This window comes from Bos taurus, chromosome 7 (assembly GCF_002263795.3).
Source record: "Bos taurus isolate L1 Dominette 01449 registration number 42190680 breed Hereford chromosome 7, ARS-UCD2.0, whole genome shotgun sequence".
NCBI classification, from domain to species: domain Eukaryota; kingdom Metazoa; phylum Chordata; class Mammalia; order Artiodactyla; family Bovidae; genus Bos; species Bos taurus.
This window is the reverse complement of record NC_037334.1, coordinates 60,504,943-60,524,608: the sequence shown is the minus strand read 5'-3', so window position 1 is coordinate 60,524,608 and position 19,666 is coordinate 60,504,943. Positions and strand designations below refer to the sequence as shown.

General features: G+C 46.6%; 1 protein-coding gene across 3 annotated transcripts in view; it reads right to left on the bottom strand.

Annotated features, from left to right (window-relative positions):
• The window catches only part of ABLIM3 (actin binding LIM protein family member 3), a 135,401-nt gene extending 116,482 nt beyond the window's left edge, over positions 1-18,919 (bottom strand). For 2 of the 3 annotated variants that reach the window (XM_059888373.1, XM_059888374.1), the window contains exons 1-2: positions 18,768-18,919; positions 18,288-18,387 (exon numbers count right to left, since the gene is read on the bottom strand). In XM_059888373.1, the coding sequence (XP_059744356.1) occupies positions 18,288-18,300 (13 nt within the window). In that variant the 5' untranslated portion in view covers positions 18,301-18,387; positions 18,768-18,919. 3 annotated transcript variants of the gene reach the window in all.
• Between the last annotated feature and the right edge of the window lie 747 nt (positions 18,920-19,666).

Genomic DNA, 19,666 nt, shown 5'->3' with positions numbered 1-19,666 from the left:
CTGGACTTTGCTCCTGGCTAACAAGCATTTCCCCACAGCACAGAATGATGTCACCGAAGCCAAAGTAATCCAGGTCTGCTAACACATTCCTGTGGTAAAATAGAAGGTTTTGGAGAGCTCCCGTGGACAGATCAGCTCAGGGTGATGTCCAGGTGCCCTGTACTTGGGGCTGATGCCCAGGAGAGAAACCACTTCAGTGGGGCAAGGGCATTCACATCCAGAAAGCCCCCAAAAGGTGATTTGATTATTAGAAGGGGAGAGAGGAAAGCAATTAGGGCTAAAAGGCCATGTGATGGACCAGAGGTCTGAAAAGTGCTGAGTAGGAGGATGAATATGGAGACAAGCGTTCATTCCACCTGATCTTGGGCCCTGTGCTAGGCGTGGGACACACAGGGCCCTGGAGAGACAGGACAATTCCTGTGTGATAGTTAAGTTAGCCTGTGTGTGCTTCAGACTTTTTTCAACATGTAGATAAATGTAGAGCTCTTAGGTTATAGCCCAACAGACTCATGAATAGAAAGTGTCCTAGCCTTCCTAAGGACAAGATATCCTAAGATTTCCTTGAGTCCTTTGACATAAAAAGCTTTTTCTTATTGAGTATGCTACAGTGATACTAGCCCTCCTGATACCCACCAAGCCCCAGGGAAGACCTGGCTCCAAGCGGAAAGTCCCAAGTCAGCACTGCTGCTGCTGCTGCTGCTTCTAAGTCGCTTCAGTCGTGTTCGACTGTGTGCGACCCCAGAGACGGCAGCCCACCAGGCTCCCCCGTCCCTGGGATTCTCAAGGCAAGAACACTGGAGTGGGTTGCCATTTCCTTCTTCAATGCATGAAAGTGAAGAGTGAAAGTGAAGTCGTTCAGTCGTGTCTGACTTTTAGCAACCCCATGGACTGCAGCCTACCAAGCTCCTAACAGGTTACAAAGTCCATTTGCTAATGCTAATACCATCTTCGTTGGTGCAGTTATTTATTGGGCAATATTTACTGGGTAATTCCTATGCACCAAGGACTGGAGACATGCTGGTGAATAAAACAAGCATGTTTCCTCTCCTTTGGAAGTGCATAGTTCCACGGGAAAGATACGCATCCCTGGTGGCTTAGTGGTAAAGAATCCAAAGTGAAGGAGATGCAGGTTTATTGGAGATGCAGGTTTAATCCCTGGGTCGGGAAGATCCCCCGGAGAAAGAAATGGCAACCAATTCAGTATTCTTGCCTGAGAAATCCCATGGACTGAGGGGCTTGGCGGGTTACAGCCCACGGAGTTGCAAAACAGTCGGACACGACTTAGCAACTAAACAACAAGAAGCAACTAAAGAAATAGATAATTCCAAAGTGTGACAAGTAGAAAGAAGAAATGAGTAAGGCTTGGGGAGAGGCAATCTGAAGGTAAAATATTTCATCTGTGACTGTAAGCAGGCAAGGAATCCAGCCATGGAAGACAAGGGGCAAGAACAATGCTGATGGGGAAACAGCATGTGCAGAGGTCCTGAGGCTGGAAAGTGTGTGGTGAGTTCAAGGAGGCCAGTGTAGCTGGAAAATCAGGGCCAGGAAGAGACCTGCACAAGACCATCTGAAGAGGAGGCTCTTGAAATGCACAATATCTGAGCATTCACCAAGCACCTTCCCAGGTGTGATGATAGTTGAAATAGTCCTTTGTGGTAAGCAAAGATGAATAGGATAGGCCCACTGAACTGATGAGAATATCAACAGATGTCACTGAGTTGGTAGGAGAGCTGAGATTAGGAGTCAGTTCTTCTGTTTCTAAGCCTAGGAATCTTTCATACACAACACACACATACACACACACACATAAATGAGTGAGTGAAAGTCACTCAGTCGTGTCCGACTTTTTGAAACCTCATGGACTACAGTTCATGGAATTCTCCAGAATTGCAGAATACTGGAGAATACTGGAGTGGATAGCCTTTCCCTTCTCTAGGGAAAGGGTTAGGTTGATCCCAACCCAGGGATCAAATCCAGGTATCCCACATTGCAGGCGGATTCTTTACCAGCTGAGCCCCCAGGGAAGCCCAAGAATACTAGAGTGGGTAGCCTATCCCTTCTCCAGCAGATCTTCCTGACCCAGGAATCGAACTGGGGTCTCCTGCATTGCAGGTAGATTCTTTACCAACTGAGCTATAAGAGAATAATTCAGTGTAATTTACAAATAATGAAATACATACATCTTAAAAACAAAAAGTTTTGACAAATACATAAACACATGTAAACAACATCTCAGCCAAGAAAGGACACATTACCGTAATATGGAGATAATTTGCTGTAACCTTTTGTGACCAATCACTCCACCCCCAAACTAGAGGCAAACTCTGTTATGATTTCTGTCCATATAGATTAGTTTTGCCTGTTCTTGAACTTCATAAATGGAATCATCCAGTATGTACTTCTTTTTGTCTCGCTTCTTTTACTCAGCTTTTTTTTTTTTTTTTTGAGATTCATTCATGCTGTGGCATGTATCAATAGCTGCTTTTTTTGTTTTTGTTTGTTTTGCTGAATAGTATTCCATTGTGGAAATGTAACCAGATTTGCTTATCCATTTGTCCACAGACGAACAGTCCAATTGTTTCCAGCTTTGGGATATTATGAATTAAGCTGCCTGGAACATTTCTGCACAAAACTTTCTGCAGATTTATGTTTTCACCTCTCATGGGTGGAGTTGCTGGATCTTCATTTTATTGTGTTGAGTTTTTATGAAACTAACAGTTTTCCAAAGTTGCTGTACCATTTAACATTCCCACCAACAATATATGAGAAACTTAAGCCATTTTTATGGGTGTAAAAAGGTGGTTTTAATTTGCAGGACTGATGCTGAAGCTGAAACTCCAATACTTTGGCCACCTGATTTGAAGAGCTGACTCATTAGAGAAGACCCTGATGCTGGGAAAGATTGGATGCAGGAGGAGAAGGTGATCTGGTTGGATGGCATCACTGACTCGATGGACATGAGTTTGAGCAAGCTCTGGGAGTTGGTGATGGACAGGGAAGCCTGGCATGCTGCAGTCCATGGGGTCACAAAGAGTCGGAACAACTGAGTGACTGAACTAACTGAACTGATGACTAATGATGCTGAGCACCCATTTGTATATATTCTTTTGTAAAGTGTTAGAATTTCTTGCCAATTTTTGCCACTTTTAGTGTTCTGAGAAGTCACTGCCTACCTCCAGATCATAAGATAATCTTCAATATTCTCTTCCAGAAGCTGTACAGTTTTAGCTTTTCATTTATTAAGGTCTAAGACCTATCTCTGGAGAAGGCAATGGCACCCCACTCCAGTACTCTTGCCTGGAAAATCCCATGGGTGAAGGAGCCTGGTAGGCTGTAGTCCATGGGGTCGCTAAGAGTCGGACACGACTAAGCGACTTCACTTTCACTTTTCACTTTCATGCATTGGAGAAGGAAATGGCAACCCACTCTTGGGTTCTTGCCTGGAGAATCCCAGGGACAGGGGAGCCTGGTGGGCTGCCATCTATAGGGTTGCACAGAGTCGGACACGACTGAAGCGACTTAGCAGTAGCAGCAGCAAGACCTATCTCAAATTTTGTGTATTGACTAGTGATGGACAGGGTTATCAAGTATAAGGTATAAGGACTCCTTTATTTTTATTTTTTTTTTTACTTTTTATTGTGGTGTAACTTGTATAAAGTGTATAAATCTTCAGTGTAAAGGTTAAGAATTTTACATTTGTTTATATCCATGTAACCACATTCAGATCATTGGAGGATTCCTTTTTATTGTCAAAAATATTAGCCTCACTATGTTAGTAACAATTAGTATTTAAGTAACAATTATTTTACCACATTGATTTTCCTTCTATGCATGCATTTGACAGAATATCATGCATTTGCATTTTGGTGCACATATGGATTTGTAAGCTGCAGCAATAATGCTCTGACTCCGCAGTGGTCTGTTGCTTGTAGCTGTAGAACAAATGCACTATTCCCTACTGACATCGGGCTCCTATTCTCAAAGAGCTTATAGTCTAAGAAGAGTGCTAGGAAATGCACATGAATAAAGCTGTTGAGTTACAGCAAATGACCCATAATCATAAGAATGTTTTAAAACAAGAGTTCGGGACTTTAGAAGAGGAAATAAAATAACTTCAGGAGTGGAGGAGAGGAAGTTTTTAGCCTAAAGATGGCTAGAATTTTGATAAATGAAGATAATTATATGAGGTAATTGCCTATGAGAAAAAGGGTAAAATAACAACAGCAAGTGCCTTAGTTAGGGTCCTTCCCATTGTAATTTACAGAAACTCAAAATTAGGCAAAAAAGAGAATCTGTTGGTTCTTACAAGTGAGAGGTCTCTGGGTGGGGTGGGCGGCCTCTGCATTCAGATCTAGCTGGATTCAGAGGCTTTACCATATAGTAAGAGCTATAACTTTTTTCAAACAACTTCTTCCCACATGCTGGACAGGAATGCCCACTAGTATTCCAAGAGCCTTAGCTCAGCAACCTTAATGGAATGAATACTTTTTCCTAGTATTTCCCTATACAATTCCAGCGAATACTATGGTTGACCTCTCTTGGGTCTAATGTCCATTGATGAACAAATCCTTGTGGCATAGATAGATGGGATACCCCGATTGGCTGGTCTAGGTCATGTGCCACCACTCAGGGGAGGGGCAGAACACAACTGACAGCTCATTTGTACTCCAGGGAGTTAGGGACAGTTCTTGCAAGGAATCAGAAGCAGGGATGATAAAACATGCTGGACAGACAATTCGGCTATCGCACCTCATTACAGAGGAAGGGGGGGTTTGAGCAGGAAATGTGAACAGGGAGCAAAGTAGGAGGAGACTTCGCTTTGCGCCTGGAGGCCCTGGCATGGATACTGCCCTGTATATTTTTTCACAAGTGGAGAGTCTCTGACCTGAGTATCAAGAGCTGTCTGCTCAACAGACCCTAGGGCAGCTTGTGCACCCTGGCATTTAGTGGTCACATGAGATGAGTCAGGTAATCCCAGAGTATGAATTATAGGCTGTGCAGAAAACAAAGCCACAAAGAGGATGGAGCCTTCTAGAGTCCTTTCTGGGTCTATCTTTCCAGTGTAATCCTTATCATATTTAAGGTGAAATTCTCTTATAGTTACAAAGATGAACTAAGCAAGAGAGATTAAGTATTTGTGTCCTCCTTTTAGACTTTCAAATTTAGAATTTCAAAGCTGGAAGAGACATTAGAGATTATGTGGCATAAGGATCAGCAAACTGGCCCACAGGTTAAATCCCCCTCCACCTTTACCTTTGGAAATAAATTGTGACTCAACTGCTGCTGCATCCATATGACCACATATCATCAAGGGCTGCTTCTATGCCTCAGACACCATATGGCCCGCAAAGCTCCAAATATTTACGACCTGGCCCTTTACAGGAAAGGTTTGTCAATTCCTGGCCTGGTATGACTCTCTCCCTATTCAATTAAGATTGTCTTCTTCAACATTAATCTCATTCCTGACTCACACTTGGATCAAAAGAGACAATTCACAGAGAGTTTAGAATATAGTTTGACATATAATAAATAAATAAAATTAAATGTTAGTGAAAGTCCTAGGCTATCAATACCTCTGTTCCTCTCTCCAATGGAATGATTAAGCGGTGACTGGTCCTATCCATGCCATGTGCTGATTAATTTGTTTATTGAAAAGGGTTTTTTCCAACACATTCAACTGCATTTCATTAATTATTACTGAGTGTGTGCTAAGCATCTAACACCCGTTCCCTCACTCTGCCCTCCCCCATCCCAACCACCTTGAGAGGAAGCTGAAGCTATGGGGGTAAAGAAAGTCACAGAAGGTTGCACAGCTAGGTCGTGGCTGAGCTGGAACATGAATCCAGGCGTTTTGACTCCACAGCTCAAGTGCTTATCAAATACACTATCGAAGGCATCTCACTGTGGTCAGTAACCTAATTTTCAAAGTATCAGTTCGCACAGTCCCAGCAATCAGAATCAGATTAACAGGTCCACTTGAAGGGACAAGAGCAGCGACACCAACACCGATGCACAGCATGCCTAGGGAACCCGCCAGCTCATCCTCTCTGCCCTGCATGCCTTCCCTTCTCATCCGTTCACACCTGCTCCACGGTGCTCAGCCAGCCTCTGCTGCCTCTGGGCTCTCCTATCCATCAGGTATGTGTTACCAGGGAGATCTTCCTAAATAATGCACAGCTCTGAGGAGGGGCTCACTGCTCGGCTCGAAACCTCTCATGGCTCCTCATTGGTCACAGACTGTAACAAATACTCTCCAGCCTGGCATGTACAACTCTCAAAGATCTGATCCTCACCAGCCACCCCCGCCCCCACCTTCTTTCCTCACTGTCCACCTCCTCATACTTCATAGATAACCAGACCTGCTGACATTTCCTGAAACCCTCTGTTTACTTTGTTTTTGTTTATTTTACCCTCCACACCCAGCCATGGGTCTGGGATGCAGAACTTGTGCAACAAGCGAACGTGGAAGCTAGCCTGCGAGAGTGGATGGATGAGCCCATCAGGAACGGCCTTCTTCCCCATCCAAGCTATCTCTCAAGATCTGCAGTGAATGCTACCTTCTCCACAAAATAGTCCCCGGCTCTTTCAGGGGAATCTGGCCTGACTCCCTCTTCACTCTTTCCTGCTCTTTCAACAGCCAAGAGGGTTTTATTGTATTACAGTCACCCTTGCTCGTGTCTGCCCCTGGGTGATGCTGGAAGGAGGCTGTCTGAGGTCACATTCTTTCCTGTGCATCTCCAATCCCTCAGCACCTGGTACATCGCCATGCAGAGAGCAGGGATTTGTGTCATTGCCCTAGTGAACAGGAGAGTAGTGCTGGGACATCCAACAGGAAAAAGACCAGCCACCCCAACCTGTACTTCCCCTTCACCCCGTAACTCTCATCACAGTAAAATGGGGAAAGACGGTGAAGAGGAGGAAGCAGGAAGGAGGGAAAAGATCCTTGGAGTTGGCTCGATGTGGTTTCAAATACCTGCTCCACCACCTCCCAGCTCGTGTGACTGAGGCCAGGAGACTGTACCTCTGAACCTCATTTCCCTTTTATGCAAAATGGGAGTATTTAATAGTCTATGTTAGATCCTCCCATTCACATATTCATTCAAGGTGTCATTACTTGTTAAATATGAGATTTAGGACCAGAGACCTGTTTTCTGAGCCTTGGTCTGCCCGTCTGTAAAACAAGGATATTATTAGCATTTACCTCCTAGGTCTTCTGTGAGGGTTAAATGCATTCATGTCTGTGAAGACCTTAGCACCGCGCCTGGCACACAGTTAATGCTCAGCCAACATGAACGGTCACTGGCGGCCATCACTTTGTGCCAAGAGTGGTAATGAGTTTGGAGGACTCAGCAGTGAACAAAACAGGCCTGTCACAGAGCCATCATGTGGCTTATAGTCCAAAAGGGGATAAGAGACAGAAATGACAAGCCAATGGCTAATACAGTTACCAACAATGGTGAGTTCTGTGTAGAATGGTGAGAGTCCATGTAACACGGGTGACCGTCCTTACATACAGAGCAGGGAAAGGCTTTGCAGGATTGTTGCAAGAATTAAATAAAGAATATTTGTAAATAATTGCACTCAGATAGGCTATAATTGGAAAAGAATGTCTCTTGATTAGGAGGAGGAGGAAAAATGGGTCTAAGGCTCAGGCATTTCTGATGGGGCTTGAGCTTCTCTTTGTTCTGAAATGTTGCCTCCTAGGTCCCTTTTCCCTACCTGAAATGGGCCTGGGCTCTGTTTCTGCCCTTTGAAAGAGGAATTTATGGTCACTCGAGGTTCCCGTGCCCTATATTTCTGACACTATGGGCAATTCTCCTTGCAGAATACCTCATACTGACTGTGAAGATATCTAATTTTACGGTTGCTTTAGATCGTCCTTGGACGGGCAGGGTCTGGATCCCTGGGCTGCTTCCCCAGATTTCAAAAAGCAGCAGCAGACCTCGAGCTGGCCCTGGCCCCGCACGCTGAGAGCAGCTTGCTGCGGGAAGATTGGCACTTGGTGGAGTGTGCTTCAGGTGCTTAAAATAGATCAACTGTGTCATTAGACCATTGCAAGGCAGTCCTTTCATTGGCCCTGCTGGTGCGGGTGAGGGCAAGAGATAACAGCCCATGGAGAAAGACCTGTGCCTTGCACAAAATCAAGCAGATCCGAGGAAAAAGCTTTTGAAATGATACAGGCAGTAGAGAGTGGAATTCTGCCAGAGAAGGGGGTGGGGCTGTGGCACGAGCACACAGCAGTAACCACAGCACAGGGAGCAATAGGACGGCAAAGTGGAGCCTGTCTGGACCTCTTGTCTGGCTGGCGAGGCACTCAGAAAGAAGGCTAACACTTCTGGATTGCAGGCCACAATCCAGTAGCATCATGTGAAATCACCAAGGGATCATCTATACTCTCTGGGGGACACAGAACCAATGTGTGGGGCTGACTCTGGAGGATCCCCGCTGCTCCTTCAGGGCCCTCTCCTCAGGGTGTTTCAAGTCCCTCCACCATTGCTGGGCATGCTCCACCCTGGATACAATGCTCAGACACAGCCTAATCAGAGTTCTGCAGAGCAGCACTATGACCCCTCCTGCCCCTTGCAGCCTGGAATCACACTGTCCAGCAGCCCACATGGCTCTGACGCCTGCGACTGAACTTGAGCTCAACCCAACCCTCCCCCAACCATTTACTCCAGTGGCTGCCATGGCTGGTGCTGGGGACACTGGGCAGTGATGGCAGCTGAGGAAGGAAGAGTTTGGGTCACATTTGGGAGGTAGGAATGACCAGATGTGGACCCAGACTGAACACAGGGGAGTGGAGGAAACGGAAATGCAGATGAGGGCTAGTTTCTGATTACTAACTTCCTTACTGGGTAAATGCAGATTCTAGCAATCAACTGGGACCACAGAGTAGAAGAAGGTTTTTTTTTTTTTTTCCCCCATTTAAAAAAATTTTATTAAATTTTAGTTTGAATTTGAAGTGCCTTGGAATATCCAAGTGGGCAACATAGCAGATGGTCATAAAGATGAAACTAAGAGAGATCTTCATAAAGGAAATGAGAGTGGGCTTTTCATTAATGAATTAAATCATCAAATATCTTTTGAGCAACGACAATGTGCTACGTACTGTGCGTTGCTTTCTATGAATAATTTACTATCCTGATTTCTTCCAGAGAAATGAAGAAAAATCTGGTCTCCACTGAAGAAATTTTGTTGGCATTACCCAATTTCTCACCGTTCTTTCTCAAGTAGGCGATCCCCATCATAACAGAGAGGTTTTATGCAGCCATTCTGGGTCAAGGTGTGACCTTTCAGTAATCACCCCTTAGCTGAGTGGGTGTATAAACTGACCTTACAGATACGGAGCTCATGCTGTCGACTAGATGTCCTCCACTGGACCAGGCATGTCCCATATGTCACAACAAGCTCTGGAACAGTCCAGCCTTCCCAGGGTCCTACTTTTGGGCTGATAAAGGCACCCAGAACTGGGACCAGGTATCCAGAGCTGCTTTACTTTGGTCTGTGCCCATCCCCTACTAACAGATTCCTCTGGAAGTGAAACTGACCTCTAGGAGTTGGGGGTGGGGCACTGTTTGCCCAACTGTATCCAAAAGGATATGATATCACCCTCTGGGAATGTGTCAGCTGGGGAAAAAAGGCCATGAGCAGGATCTGGCTCACTTCAAGAGCACTTTATGGCATGGCGGTGTTAATCAACTGCTAACTCGAGATAGAACTTTCTCCCATGATGAACAATATGCTGCGGTTTTCTCATCTCTGTGTTTGATGTTATATGAGTCATATACTAGACTAGAGTTTAAAAAATTCAAATGCCTGCATATAAAATAGATAAACAAGCATTTACTATATAGCACAGGGAACCATACTCAATATCTTACAGTAACCTGTAATGGAAAAGAATTGGAAAAAAAAAATATATATATATACACACACACACACACACACATACATGAATCACTTTGCTGTGTACCTGAAACTAATATAATATTGTATGTCAACTATATTTCAATTAAAAATAAATTCAAATACCTACAGTGGCAAGGTAATAGAAAAGTATTAAGCTGTCCTTGTGTGACACCTCTCTTCCTATAGAGGTGGCAACTATGGCTCTCTAGAGAATAGTACATGCCCCCTCAAGGCAGGCAATTCTACTGACTATTGTCTGCCATGTAGGAACAAAGGGGCACGGATGCCAGGTCTTTCAGGCTGTCCTTAGACAGAAGCTAGAAATCCCAATTTTGATTTCTGAGTGTTTGTAAATAATTAAAATTCACTGAAAGCCTGGTGTTGGGCACATAAAACATATCCTATCAGGCAGGCCACCAGCTGGCCCCTTTTGCTGACCTGTATGATCCACGAAGGCAAGGACCATGCCTATTACATTTACAGCTGTGTCTCCAGCAACATGCTGGGTGCAGGGTTGGTGGTCAGTAAATATTTGTTGAGTGAACAAATGAACAATCTAATTCTTGTTCCCCTTCTTGGACATTCCTAGGAACCAGGCAGACTGAAAAACAATTCCATGACTATAAATTCTGTTTCACTGCTAAAATGCTACAGCTGTGCATAATGACCAAAATGAGGGGTAAGGTGGGGAGTGTGCGTTTTGCAGAGAGACTGGAATACTGAGTCACCACGGTCCTCTTTTCTGGGCACCTCCTACGTGTGATCACTCCCTTCAAGCTCTCCGGGGCAGGCTCCATCTCTGCTGGTTAGAGGTGGTAAAATTAGAGCTTAAACATCAAGACTAGGTAGACAACCAACTATCAGCGTCCTACACTAGCCCCAGGGTGTGGCTGGTATTTGGGAAGACTGATCCACAGGGAAATCCTCTCCTTGAGGAGTCATTTACTTAACAAACGCCTTATGGATTGAATTGTGTTTCCTCAAATTTATATATAGATGTCATAACCTCCAGTACTCCAGAATGTGACCTTATTTGGATATGTGGTCTTTACAGAGGTAATCATGTTAAAATGATGTCATTAGGGTGGGCCCTTATCCAATGAGACCTTATTGGATAAGGTCCTTATGAAAAGGGGAAATTTGGGCACAGAAATACGCATAGACAGAGGCGATGTGAAGAGACACAGGGAGAAGACAGACACCACAACCAAGGAGAGGGGCCTGGAGCAGATCCGTTCCTCACGGCCCTTGGAAGGAACCAACCCAGCAGAAGCTTTGATTTTGGACTTTCAGCTCCAGAACCATAAGACAATATATTTCTATTCTTTAAGCCACCCAGTTGGAGGTACTTTATTACAGCAGCTCTAGCATAATACTATTTTTATTCATTTTATAAACACTCGCTATATACCAGGCACTGTTTTAAGCAATTCACAACTGTTAACCTATTTATTTTTTATAACAACTCTATGAGAGAGGCACTATTACTATACCCCTGTGATTATCACTGGAGATGAGAAACGGAGGTACACAGAAGGCAAGTGATTTGCCTAAGCACACACAGCAAGGAAAGGGCAGGGCTGGAATGTGGACCCAGCCATCTAGGTCCAGTCTATGCCCTTAAGAACTGCAGGAAAACAATTTAACTGGCAAAGCACCCAGCAAGAGGTGCTTACACACTTCTGGTTGTTTTCTGTTCTTTACAATGGTATCTGGCTAACGCTGGGTATTGGCCAGTTGTTCACATTCACGACACCAGATGATATCTCAGTCAGATAAGGCTTTTTCCAGAGAGGAATGAAAGAGTTCAGAACTGATATCACTTCCTTTATGCAATGCAAGTACTCTTGAAATCACATTGTGATTTGAGAGATGTGTTATACTCATTTGGGATGGTTTAACATTGTTCCTTATATTATTCCTCTAACGCTCCCTTAGCCTCAAGTGGTCATTTGTCAACAAGCGCTCTATTCATTTAGGAAGTACTGTTTTATTTTTTAAAATCTCTATTCTTATAAAGTATATAATCATCTCTACTCCATCTATTATGCGAATTTAGAATGTCATTAGCGGGCATCCTCCTGTGCCATTTACAATAGATCCTTTTCTCTAGAAATTCTTAGAGTTCCTGATGTGAGCAATGACATGAACAGAGGGAGGTCTTGCTGCTCCTGAGCTGGGTGTCTTGGATGCTGAAATCCCTTGCCTCCCCAGGTCCACTCTGCTCCCTCTCTACCCTGGGAGGCTGACTACGGTGGGGGCTCAGCTGCCTTCCTTGCCCTCTGGCTCCTGGTTGGATTGGGTACCGTAGGAAATCCAAGGGAGGAAGGAGAGAGAGGTCAGGATATTTATTCCCCTGGTTCCTTCCTTGGGGTGTTACCATGAGCTGCCTGCCTGCCAGGAGCAACAACTCCCACCAGACAGTGCCTTCCCTACAGCTGACTGGGTCTCTGGCTTCCTTTTTTTTTTTCCCCTCTTTCAGTCTGGGGGAAGGTGTGGTAAGAGTAGTAAGGGCCACTGTTTCTAGCCTCCTAGTCCTTGGCCATCCGGGCTTCTTGTTTATTTCTCTACATCCTTCTCACATATTTGCAAAGGCTCCTGCTTAAATCCCCTCAAATCACACATCTGTTCCCTGCCAGGACCTAAGATAGACTCCTCTTCTTTTTCACCCTATAACTCAATCAGGTACAAGGCCATGCGGACTTCATTCTCTAAAGGATCTTTCCCCTTATTTCTATTGTTGTAATTACTCAGTCACCCAGTCATTTCTGATTCTTTGCGATCCCATGGACTGCAGCATGCAAGGCCTCCCTGTCCCTCATCATCTCCTGAAGTTTGCCCAAGTTCTATTCTTACAGCCACTCAAATCCTGGCCCTCAGACCTTTTCAGAACTAGGTTAATTATCTCTCATCTAGGATCCTACCTTCCTGTCTTGCCCTTTTAGACTCATATACAATACCAGGTTAATCATTTTCCTGAAGGTTTCCTGAAAGCCACGGCTCTCCTGTGTGTTGAACCCAGTGATGGCCACAATACCAGCAAAACAGGCTAGTTTTGAACCAGAGGGTTTGGCTCGTATGACACCATCATTTCAAAACTTTGCTCTATTCAGTGGCCAATGCAACTTCAGGTTCAACTTCATTCCCTGAGACCTACCACCAAGGAGTTTCTCATGCTATTTCACTTCATCTTCACAACAACCCAGATAGCATATTCAAAAGCAGAGACATTACTTTGCCAACAAAGGTTCGTCTAGTCAAGGCTATGTTTTTCCTGTGGTCATGTATGGATGTGAGAGTTGGACTGTGAAGAAGGCTGAGCGCCGAAGAATTGATGCTTTTGAACTGTGGTGTTGGAGAAGACTCGTGAGAGTCCCTTGGACTGCAAGGAGATCCAACCAGTCCATTCTGAACGAGATCAGCCTTGGGATTTCTTTGGAAGGAATGATGCTAAAGCTGAAACTCCAGTCCTTTGGCCACCACATGCGAAGAGTTGACTCATTGGAAAAGACTCTGATGCTGGGAGGGATTGGGGGCAGGAGGAGAAGGGGACGACAGAGGATGAGATGGCTGGATGGCATCACTGACTCAATGGACGTGAGTCTGAGTGAACTCCGGGAGTTGGTGATGGACAGGGAGGCCTGGCGTGCTGCGATTCATGGGGTTGCAAGGAGTTGGACACGACTAAGCAACTGATCTGATCTGATCACAACAACCCATCTGGCACTACTGCCAACATTTTATAATCATAAAAATTTAGGTTGAAACATGATCTATCTTGTACAAGATTATAAAGAGAATACATGATAGATGTTGAATTTGAACTCAGGAATCCATACCCCAAAGCTTAGGATTTTATTACCCCAGTGTGCTGTCTGCTTATCCCATGACACCTTTGTGAGGTTTCTATGACTCTTTTTGCTCTCATCAACAAAACAATGCTCAGATATGTCTGACTCTTTGCAACCCCATGGCCTGTAGCCCACCAGTCTCCTCTGTCCATGGAATTTCTCAGGCAAGAATACTGGTGTGGGGTGCCATTTCCTACTCCTGGGGATCCTCCCAACCCAGGGATTGTCAAACCACGTCTCTTGTATCTCCTGCATTGACAGGCAGATTCTTTACCACTAGTGCCACCTGGGAGGATTTCAACAAAACAAAGCCTACTCCAAAAAAGTAGCTCGTTGGCATGCCAATCCATAATAACAGCCAAGGAAGAGACCATCAGGGGAAGCCAATGAAGGGAGAATGGCTCTTGGTACCATTTTATGTGGTATGCAGGTCACTCTCCAACTTCAAGGATGAGCCAGTGCTGGCTTTGTACCCAGGAAAGCCATGGCCTTCAGGAGCTCTGAGAGCTCCAACCCAAGTGAAGCACAGCATTTTATGACACACGGAACTAACTCTGGTGCTCAGGGCATCTGATGCTCTGAGGTCAACTCAGTCTCCCCTGGCTTTGATTCCCAGGTCTTGGGAACTCCTGGGGCCAAGACAAAATGGGAGACACTGACAGGAAATAACCAAAGATTCATTGTTGCCTAAGAAAATGCACATAAGGTGGTGAGGCCTTTGGGGCTCTGCGGATTATGGAGAGCAAGAGGTCTGGGACCAGACTTTCCTTGCTCTGTAGGGTCAGGAAAATGTGACCACAGGTGTGAGTGTGTGACACCAGAGACAAGGTTCTGAAGGAACAGGAGGAGAACATCATCAGGGGAGTGTTAGCTGGACTGGGGTCAGGGTGGGGGTGAGGAGGCCAGCCTGGTGAAGAGGGGTGGTGGGCAGAGGGGCTGGTGCTAGAGACAGGGAGCCTTCCCGGAGGTGAATGAGAGGAGGTGGACATGATGGAGCTGCGGAGAAAGTGGATGCATGTGTGGATGAGCTGGGGCTGTGAGCAAGGCTGGGCCACGGGGGACTCTGCAGGCCTTGCTGAGAGGTCTCCTCTCACATCTTAAGAGCAATGGGATGTGTGTTTTAAGCAGAGGGTGATGCAGAGAGTGGATGGGGCACTGAAGTAGGCTGGAGTGGGTGAAGGGAGACCAGTTAGGAGGCTGCCTCAGCACATCAGGAGTCAATTGACAGATCCCTGGAATTAGGCTGGGTGTGTGCAGGGGGACAGAAAGGCTGGAAGGTAGACCCACCTCACAGAGCCCAAGGTAGAAATGATGGCTCTGTTTTCCCTAAAGTCCTTGGCCCATGGGGGCCACGATCTCAGTACTAGCCCTGGGTGTCCTGCTCATGCCTTTGGTGTTTTGTTCTCTCTGCAAGGAGACCTCTTTCCCCTTCTCTTATTGGTTCAGATGGCTGGAGCCCACCTGTTGCATTCTCCCAGGCCTGGACCACCACCCTACTCTACATCTCCAGAACTACTGCTTTCTCTCACAGCAGCCCTGTTTTGCAGCATGCTAAAGCTCAGCAAGTTTCAGAAGAATTCTGATGAAACTAAACCAAAATGTACTCTGAGGAGTCACTGACTGGGCACTCCCCTGTTTTTTTTTTTTTTTAAACAACTGAGACATGTATTTCTTATTAGTAAAAAATTTACATATATTTACAAAGCAATCTCTCACCTTCCTGTCTTGTCCTCAAGATCCCATTTCTACGTTCCTTTCAATTTATGACAAAGGTGTGACATCTGAGAGGTTGAGTGACTTGCTTGCTAATGTCATAAAGTCCACAATGGTAAGAACCACAGTGACTACAGCAGTGACAATGACAGCCTGGCCACCATCGCTGACACCTTGCCAGCTATGTTGCGGGTACTGCTCTCTGAATTGTACACGACACATGAACACTTATCTCCATTCCATGTGGAGGAAGGTCCCATCATTCCCATTTTGCAGATGAGACAACCATCCCGAGGACCACACAGCCAGCAAGTGAAACCACAACTAGAACCTGGGCCCACCTGACGGCAGGGCTCGAGCTGTCTCAACTCTTACACGCTGTCCCAAGCTTATACAGCCCATGCACCTCTACTCCAGATAAAGTGACCAGCAATATAATAAGAAGCTCATGATCTGCCCCCATCTCAACGGTGACATTGAACAGTTGATTAGGAATGGCACACACTGTTGATAATGTTATGCGTCCACGTACCTTTCACAACCCAAAAACTAGCCACATGACTTGATGAAGACTGCAAAACTGGAGCAATAATGCTCATTTGACAGGGTGGATGTGAGAGAGGTGCAGGTGAAATGTGTAGCCCAGTGGCTGGTAGAGTGAGGATTCAGGAAGTGAAAGTGCAAGGAAAAAACCGAGTGACAGTTTCTCTTAGGTTCAATTTCAGGCATGAGGATTGAGTTAAGAGTCTCACATGGTAATGGGGCGAGCACTTTTGCTTACAGCAGGTCACCCCAAGGGCCACATGCCCATGCTCTGTCCCTGTGACCCCATCACACCATCACTTCTGCAAGGTCTGATTTCTACTCTTTCCTTCTGGAGGCTCCCAGGGTGGGGAGGAGCCTCAGTGATGAGGGAGCCCGGCCCCAAGCCCTGAGCAGGAGTTTCTCCACAGTTTGCCTCCAGGTAGCCCTTTAGAGAATCACTTCCTCATAGGGAACCTCAGGGACCCGCAGGCTGCCTGAGTCACTCTGTTTATTTTCCCCTGCTCCTGGAAAATAAACGCGCTCTCCCCACTTAGAAAAAGTATATGAGGCTGGAATGGCATTTTTGTTAGTCCTTCTCTTCTGCAGTACTCAATTCTACTACTTTTTTTTTTTTTTAAGTAAAATCTATTTCCTTCTTTAGGGGATACTCAGTGTTGCTAATGGTACAAGAGTTTATGATTCTAAAGAGAGAAAAAAGCAGAGTCTGTTGCTTGTTACCTTCTTTCTTAGTTCCTTGAAAAATAAATGAGCCATCTTTCTCTTCTGTCATTTAGTGAGAAAGGACTCCCATAAATACATTTTTCCCTGCCTAGAGATAGTGAGAAGTGACAGGCACTTCAGATTCTTACTTGTCTGAGAGCACAGATGGATGCAAATTTGTGGCCCACTAGGTGATCGGTTCTACCTAATTTTGCTCTTTTCCTGAGCCTCAGGTGAAGCCTCAGCCTTGTTTCAGACTGTCAAAATCAAGAAGCAAAATTCTTGGGCTGTAAAAGGCAGAGGGAGTCCAGCTACACTTGCCTGCCTAGCACAGCTATGCAATACACAAAGGAAGACGGCAGAGAGATGACTCATACAAATATATAGTAAATAAATATATTTCATTTCCATCTCCCTGGCTTTGTTTTCCTCCCCTCCATGCCAACAGCCTTGAAATGGAAGGAGGTTAAGGAAACCTGATTTGGTGTCAAACACAGCCTCAGAAGGTACTGATTTTTATGACCTTGCTTCTCAGCTGTAGCTTTTTTAGAAGGAACTTGCAGATTCTTAGACTAGGAGAAGCTCAAATTCAACCCTTCTCATTTTACAGATGAGCAATCGGAGATCCAGAGAGGAGAGAGCCAAGTCAAAGACCCAGGGAAGTGAATGTTCCTAGGCGTTCTCTGGTTCAACAACCTCACATGCTGCTAAACAACCCAGACAAGTGAAGCTGGCCAGGAGGGGGATTTGAATCCAGATCTCTCTTTCAGGGTGGTGCTCACGACACCTGCCCCAGTGGGTGCCCATGGTCAAAGGTACTGAATTGAAGAGAAAGAGCTTAGGCCTCCTTGTATCTCTCACTGCATTTCTCAGCAGCTGAGGCTCAGCCCAGCAGTAAAATGTCTGGTCCTGCCTCTGCAGAGCAGTTACTGCTTCTGGCATTTTAGAAACATTGGCTAAAGGGCTTGTCTCTTTTCTCTTGTTCTCAGGATGGCTAAATGCAGCCTTCAGGTATGTGAAAAATATCAGCCCTAGGTCCATGGGGCTGCTTGCGCGCTAGAGCGGGATATTTCACAATCTCCATCCAGACCCAAAGGTGGCTTCCTGACGATTTGTTTATCAAACTGCTCGTTCCTATCCCACAGTCTGCCCACACCCACCCACCCACCAGCCCGAGGCCAGTCTCCCTGCCTTTTTCCAGCTCCAAGACCAACAGGGCCTTCCTCTTCTTTCCAGCTGTCTGCCGGGAGGTCTCCTCTGAGCCCCCTCAGTCAGACAATGGCTACACTTCTGCTTCCTAGGCCTTCTCAGGCATTGCTAGAAGGAGACAAGCAGCCTTCCCAACGGAGACAAGTGGCGCGGCCAATAAAACATTAGCAAATACCATGAAAACCCGGAGCCATATCCCTGTGCTCGGGAGGGAGCACAGAAAAAACCGAGGAGGAGTCTGGGGGCATGTGTCCACCCCGTGCCAGGCTTCCTTCCTCCTTCCAGGCAACCCCAGCGCCGGCTCCTGAACCTCCCGCCCCCACCCTGTTCCCATGGCAAAGAAGAGGAGGACCCACTTACGGCTCGTGTTCATGATGATGCCTTTGCACTGGGTTTTTCATTCAATACGGAGACTCCAGATGCTTTTTAAATCTTCGGATCTTTCGACTTCACTCATCACCTGGGGGTGAAATAGTCCGGTGTTAGCTCTGTATCCTCAGGTGCCCTCTCCCCTTCTGCTGTCCCTCTCAGTCTGGGCTGTAGCCTCTGGCCTTGAAGGCAAGTGGGCTAATAGCTCAGGTGAGAGCAGGGAGGAGGAGGCAGCAGAGAGGACGCGGGCGCCTGGGTCCGTCCGCTCCTGGGACCTGACTGCCCGGCAGAAGCGGGGCCGGCAGCGCCTGTTGGCGCGCACCCCGACTATTGCAGCTCAGCGGCTCGGGAGCCCAAAGGGGGTGTGGACCACAGGGCGGCAGGGCGGGGGCAGCGCGCTGGGTGCCGGGCTCTGCTGGGCAGCGCGTCCCCGCCCGGCGTCCACGAGCGGCGACCCGCCCCGGGACCCACCTCTCGGCCAGCGTCGGGAGCCAGAGGCCCCTGCCCGGGCCCCTGAGACCAGTTCATGAATCCTGGTCCTCGTCTGGGGTCTCGAATTCTGAGGCGAGCAAAGCGAAATAGGAGAGCTCGACATCCATGATGCGGGCTCGCCGGGTGGCTGCGCGGGGGGCGCGGCTGCTCGCTGCTGCCACCTGCTGGACGCGCCGGCGCGTGTCCAGGCCCCGCCCCGCCCGGGCTTCTCTCTGGGTCCTGAGCTGTGAAGGGGAATGGATGGAATCCTGTGTCCTGGGGCGAACGAGGGGGTGCTTGAGCGTTGCTTCCCTCCCTCGATACTCGGGTCTAAGAACTAGACAATGGCAGGAAAATAGACCCTCCATGAGAGGGGCTGTGAAGAAAGGATTGGCTTCGCAGGAAGCCGGTGTTCACTTCCAACTCCGCTTCTGACCAGCTGGGTGTAGTCTGGTCTTGAGCAGGTCGCTGCTGGCTTTGCCTCGTGTTCCTCAAGGGTAGAAGGTGGGGGCTGGACAAGTGGATAAGAGATTATGGGTTCCTCCAGTCTCTTAACCTCTGTCCCTACCTCCCCTTCATACCCCTTATCACTGACTCATTTGTTACATTTTTTTTTTTAATATTATCCCTCTCCTCCATGAGAATTTTAGTTCCATCGAAGTATGGGTCTTGTCAGTAGGGTTCACTGCCAAGCCCTCAACACCCAGAAAAGCACATGACACATAGTGGGTATCAATAGATATTCACTGACAGACTACCCCAGTCCTTTCTGCATCTAGTATCACTCAGTCCTCAGAATAGAAGGTCCAGAAAGACCTACTTTGAAACACTTCCCTGTGTGAGGCAAGTATCAGGTATGAACCCTAGTGACTCAGACTCACTGGTTGACCCAGTTTTGT